The sequence below is a fragment of the Rosa rugosa genome, chromosome 2 (genome assembly GCF_958449725.1).
Source record: "Rosa rugosa chromosome 2, drRosRugo1.1, whole genome shotgun sequence".
Classification (NCBI taxonomy): Eukaryota; Viridiplantae; Streptophyta; class Magnoliopsida; order Rosales; family Rosaceae; genus Rosa; species Rosa rugosa.
In genome coordinates this window covers 26803241-26809297 of record NC_084821.1, presented here as the reverse complement: position 1 = coordinate 26809297, position 6057 = coordinate 26803241, and the positions used below count along the sequence as shown (strand labels likewise).

The following is a 6057-nucleotide window of genomic DNA, read 5'->3' as shown; positions in this document are numbered from 1 at the left end:
ATGTTATGAGAGAATACAGAAAATACTACACTCCTTCTCTGCATCTAAACTCTCTCTCTCTCTCAAGTTCTTTGAAGCAAAGCTCTCTCCATTTTCTGCATGAAACACTTTCTATGTTCGTTTTACAACAGTTTGATGGTGCATTTATGATTTATTGAAGTCTAGTAACAGAAATGGATTAAAAATCAGTCTTCCTCATGGTACAATTTTTTGTTTTAGGCAGCTGCAGATGTCAATATCATGTCATCAGTGCAATTTGGAATCCAATGATTTTCAAAAGTTACGAGAGAACACGAGGGGGGGCAGCAAATTTACCAAGGCATAGATTCCGCTTTTCAGATCACTAGTAGCTACCTTACCTTTTCAATACCAGTAAACCACAGATGAACAAGGAACATTGAAAATTCAATTTCAGGCCTTCGTCCTATCAGAAAATAATTGTGGCAAACATAATACACAAGATGGTTTGACCATTAGCCTGAGATACTATTACTTTAGACTTTTCGTCTTTGCTATGTACTTGAATTACTGAAAACTAATCTGTACACTAGGCAAAAATGGGAAGAAGGACGTAGTGAAGCATCAAACAACTTCACAGAATCATCTCTTCTTTCATTTTTATCCACGCCACAAGAAAAAAGCCAAGAATGAATTGCCTTGTGTGAAGATAACCAGGGGCATCACCCCACTCTGGCAGGGGTCAAATCCTCGATCCCAGCATCCACCTCCCAGGGTTTCACTGGATGGCAAGACGCCTCTGTGAACCCTGATTTGAAGACATACTTCCCCGTTGCTGGCCTGTACAGTCTCCTTCGTCCCTTCTTTTTCCCGAGTACGAACGATACAATGAAGCCTGCAAGCCACCATGAGTCTGGTAGCAGCCACTACCATTTACATAATTGTTAGTGGCATATGCATCATGTACTTGGGGTCGACTAGCTTCCGGTTGACTACATGTTTCTGCAGAATCTGAGGGTAAGGGTTCTGAGCCTGATGAACTGGCAGACTGTGATGAATGGGCTGGACCAGAAATTGATGCCTTTTCTTGGCCGGTGGTCTTTGAAGTATCACCATTTGTTTTCCTTGCAAAACGTCCTCCAGTACCTCTTGCCCTTCTCATAGCATGTTGATGTCGTGATTCATGAAGATATGGCTGTAGAAAGTAAGACTTCACATATCAACAAAACCAGCAAGTTTACCTTATCAACAAATACACTCGCTCATATTTCACACCCGTATTAACACCAACAAATTGCCCAATAATAACATTACCTTACCAGTACACACAGTAGAGTCTCAATCTTTTATATCAATTTCAAGGTGAGTGACTGCATAACATATTTATATACACACATATAGACACTACAGATCAGTAATAACACACCCAAATCCAAACCTCCATATAGTTATCCTGTGACTCGCAAAATAAACCTATATTTATTGCAAAATCACTGAATAAGCTGATTTACATATAAAACAGAAAAGAACATTCCAGAAGACAGAGTAAATGTGTAATCTGACAGTTCTCAGAGTTCATTCTATAATTGGCTCCTTTGAAATAACACAAGTAGGACAACTTGCAATGGACAAGATTTATGTCAAATATCATTCCACTACCCCAAAAAAGAAATCCTCAGGTAACTCGACTTTCAGCAGAACCTACTCTCTCTCAATTTAGGCATAAGCTATTTTGTTATAGATTTGACTAACATTCTAAAGCATCTAAAAACATTTTTACAAGAGCAACTTCTAGGCCATTATTTTATTTTCAGGCCTGGCAGATTACTGGTCTGGTTTGTATTTCATGATTTCTCTTCACGCTGCGCTGATCTAGGGCTGATGATGGATAAAAAACTGGTGCCAAGTCAGTGAATTGAATAGAAAAGTGAGGGCTTTACCAGGTTTGGATTTAGTCTTGTTTGCTTCAATTGGGGAAAATGATTAGGAAGGAGAAAAAAAGGACCGAGACACAGGGTTTTAGCATAAATTTAAATTACCTCATTGAGAAAGAAACTACAAATTTTGTTTACCTAATTAGAACATTCATGTAGCAGTTTATTTTAAGGTCTAATAACATATGTCAAAATTTGTGTTGGTGGAATTCATGACAGAGAACAGGTATGTCAGTGCAATCAAATTTTTACCTTTCTGACTTTAATTAGCTTCTTTTCAAGTTCTGCTTTTGCACGTGCCTGTCTTCGCCGTAGAATCCCTTGGTATTGTTTTGCATTGACATATACAGGCTCCTGTGCCATCTCAAGAGGCAAAGGCATTCTAGCATGTGGCACTCCAACAAAAGGAGGATAACCCTGAGCAATTCAGATAGCATTAGATATTAAGAGATTTAGAATGTGCAGCTTTCAAATCCACCCTGTTAAACTCATAGCAAACTAATTACTAATTACTGTTATTATCACTCACCACCAAAATGATGTAGGACAGCAGAAGGGAAAAACATTGCCTAAGGCAGCAATAGACTTTATATGGTAAAGCCTTTCGTACTTAAAAGAGGAAGAGAAAATGAAAAAGGGAAAGAAAAAAAAAAGGTTGTAGAGAATACAGGAAAAGTAGCAACTACAAACATGTTGCATTATTATCAAATATAATCATTATATTTCAACTCTGCCATCATTATCACTAATGAAACGTAACAACTACAAATATGTAAATATGTTGCATTATTAGCAAATATAATGGAATTTCAACTCTGAGAAGTAACGAGAAGACATCTAGGAAGAAAAACTGTGGCCTCTAACTCACATACCATCTGGACTTCCTGGATTAATAGTTACCTCTCATAGGGTAGAAGTGTGTGGAAAAACAACGAAATCCTACAGAGCTGTCAATGCAGATTTCCCCTTATCTCCTTTTAAATATTAAAATTATGCAAGTATAAATACAAAGAGTGATCCTCCTGCAAGATAATCAAATCCTTTACAGCAATATTGCTGACTAGACAATTTTACTCCAAAAAAAGAACAATACTTGCTACCCTACGATTAATCTATAAAACCATTTCGCCATTGAAATTCCAACCAAAAGAACATTCCCGCAAATTCCTAACTGTCTCACTTAATATGGGATATTCCAAAGGGTGGAGAACTCTGCCTATGCAGAGAATGCACAAAGACCAAAACAAAAAGACTTTGAATTATATTACAATAATAAAGCTACAAACTTATCATTGATGGGCACCGAACACATATACAAAAACAATAAAGATAAAAGATGATAAAATTGAAAAATAAGAGAAAGAAAAGTATTTGAGATAAATGGATCTAAAACATGTAAAGAAAAAATTCTGAGGGAAGGCATCTGTACTGAATGCTCAGTTTTTTTTTTTTCTTTTTGGTTGTTAAAATGCAGAAATTACAATCAGTCCATATATACAGGCTCTCTATTGGGTATACATCATTAGATGAGCAAACCACAACTTATCTATCATGGTTCTAAATAAACCTTTTCTCTCATCTACCCATTCAGAAAGTATCCTTCCAAAAAAAAAACAATGACAGAATTTCTATTAACCTCAGTTTGAAATCCAGATAAAGCTCTATTGTCATCCTACCCATTCCCTACCATAAGTCAACTGTGTGATACAGCAATGCAACTAATTCAACTCCTACCAATAAGCAACATTGGATCTTTCTGTTCCATTACATGCTGAAAAGACTGACATACATATATACAATACAAATTGTTGTGTGTGTGCGCGCGCACGCGTGTGTGTGTGCGCGCGCACGCGTGTGCGTGTGTCTAACATTTTCAAAAACTGGTTCATTAATTGTAGATAACATATAATCTCAAATTGCAAATAAGATGCTATATAGATAATGATAGCATTTATTCACATACCAAAGGCTGATGTCCATAAGCCGCCATCATTCCTGCATAATATGGATCCTGGTAAGGATTTGAGGCACAAGCCTGAAAAAGAATTGCAAGAACATTAGAAATGCAGGAATATGTTCTCAACTTTTAAACACTACACTATCATGCCATATTCATGAGCCATCAGCACATTAGTAGGAGGCAAATCAGTGTTAATAAATATAGGAGACTTACAATAGAGTGACCAATAAGTTCAAGCTGTGGTGGCTGAGCAACGCCTTCATCATGCACTGTAGGAACAGTGGACGAAACAAGCTGCAAATCCTGGTTTTTATTTCCAACTGGAATTGAAAACAAGATTGTCATAACTGAATCCTTCAAAAAGCAAGGTGAATTAACAATCAATGAAAGTGCTACCTGACTGAGGAGATGTCATTTGTGACTTTTTGGTGGCATTATCATCATCCTCATTTGATCCATCATCAGAAACAGATTTGTCATCACTGGATTCTGAACGACTCTTTGGGCGTTCAAAAGAAGATGAATTGGATGCATTTATCCCTGCCACGGCTGGGGAGGTGGGGTTATACCCAACAGTACGCCACCAAGGTTCTGAAGAAACAGTGGATGGTGGAATGGAATGACGATCAGCAGGTATTCGGTTTTCAGTATCAGACTTTGGCTGCATGCCTCAAATATCCGAAGTTCTATACACAAGAAACAGTATTCCAAAGTCAGTAATCACAAATAGGAGAAAGATAAAATTGCTTAATTCTATTTCCAAGTACATACGAAACGGTAGTCCAAGTCAGTAATTAAAAATAGGAGAAACTACATATGCAACATAAAGACAGTCAGCCATAGACAAAACCATAAAGGGTAACGGGAAACCTGAAGTACCATAAACTGGAGAAACTTTTGTGCTTGATTATTCAGTTATAAATAGTCTTATTCTGCCTAGGCGTGAAACTACAGGTAATTAAAAGCAACCCTACAAACTAGCCAAAAGAAAAAGCTTATCATACAGGTTTCCAACAAAGGAAGACAACTCAACAATCAACAAGAATATGATCCCAGAATGTAGCAAAACCCTGTATTTAACTTTGTTTTCACTTCAAGATGCCAAAAACTTAAATAAACTAAGATAAAAAAAAAAAAAAAAAAGCTGTACAAAGCTGAACTGGGCACGAAATTCTCCTTGATAGCGACCCACTACTTAAAACAAAACAGATCAAATTATAATAGATCCCTGAAAATGCTATATCCCATTTAGGTTAATAAATTAAGCTCAACCAATCGCATTAAGTTAAACCAAGATATACCCTTTTAACACCATCCTCTCCAAATATGGTTAATTTCTCAGTAAGTGATCAATTATAGAATTCAAGATCAATGAATGACAATCCAAATAATTGTATCCACCATAAAGCTCAATTGGGTTCGAGGGTTCTCAAAGCTAATAGAGAAAATTCAACCCCATGAACCAAAACAAGCGCAAAGAACAATCTTTAATTCCACAACGCCCAAACATACCCTTATTCACAACATGCAACAACCAATTAAAAGCTGGATAGAACCAAATCAAAATCCCAGAAAGAAAGAACCAAAAATAATAATAATCCCCAATTCTCGAAAACCCTAAAAAAAATTAACCAACCAAAATAAATCGAATTTTAAACCCAAAATTAAATTTTAAAAATTCGAGGAGGGGAGGGGGGAGGGACTTACTTGCCGAGAGAGAGAGAGAGAGAGAAAGAAGCCAATTAGAGAAAACAAAAACCCTAGATTTTGGGCATCACGGAATCTCACAATCTCTCTGCAATTCCATACAATCTCACTTGTGTAGGTAACTGTACTCCTCCTCCTCCGACGACCCTATATAAATTCCATATCCAAGGTTATGATTTCGTCACCCACCGCGGGGCCCACTCTAATTGTTCTGGAGAATTTGCTTTTCGACACGTGGGCGGCCGTGAACCGGGAACCGGTTGGACCGGGTTGTGGATTCTCGAAGGGAAGGGGGGGGGGGGGGGGGGGGGACAGGTGGAACTGGTGAGAGCAGGTTCCCGGTTTTAAAACTGACGGCAGAGAAGAGGTAGGGGTCCCACGTGGGTGAGGTTATCAGAGTGCGAAAATAAAAGGTATTAAGAGCGCACGTGACACGCACACTTGATGGGCAAAGTCCGGGAAACGCGTGGCCTGATAGTAGGGCCCCCAGGCTGCAGG

General features: G+C 38.0%; 1 protein-coding gene across 1 annotated transcript; it reads right to left on the bottom strand.

Annotated features, from left to right (window-relative positions):
* Positions 1-386: 386 nt before the first annotated feature.
* Positions 387-5719, bottom strand: LOC133731181 (nuclear transcription factor Y subunit A-1). The gene is made up of 6 exons (XM_062158617.1): positions 5560-5719; positions 4249-4538; positions 4066-4172; positions 3856-3927; positions 2145-2309; positions 387-1153 (listed from the first exon to the last, which is right to left on the bottom strand). The coding sequence occupies exons 2-6, from the start codon at positions 4517-4519 to the stop codon at positions 737-739; spliced, it is 1032 nt and encodes a 343-aa protein (XP_062014601.1). The 5' UTR covers positions 4520-4538; positions 5560-5719; the 3' UTR covers positions 387-736.
* Positions 5720-6057: the final 338 nt, after the last annotated feature.

Bases quoted from the DNA above. Each gene is read 5' to 3' on its own strand.
- LOC133731181 (XM_062158617.1), bottom strand. From the start codon at position 4,519: ATGCAGCCAAAGTCTGATACTGAAAACCGAATACCTGCTGATCGTCAT. The intron at 4,173-4,248 runs GTAGCACTTTCA...TTTCAATTCCAG, and splicing joins AATGACATCTCCTCAGTCAG to TTGGAAATAAAAACCAGGAT. The intron at 3,928-4,065 runs GTAAGTCTCCTA...ATTCTTTTTCAG, and splicing joins AACTTATTGGTCACTCTATT to GCTTGTGCCTCAAATCCTTA.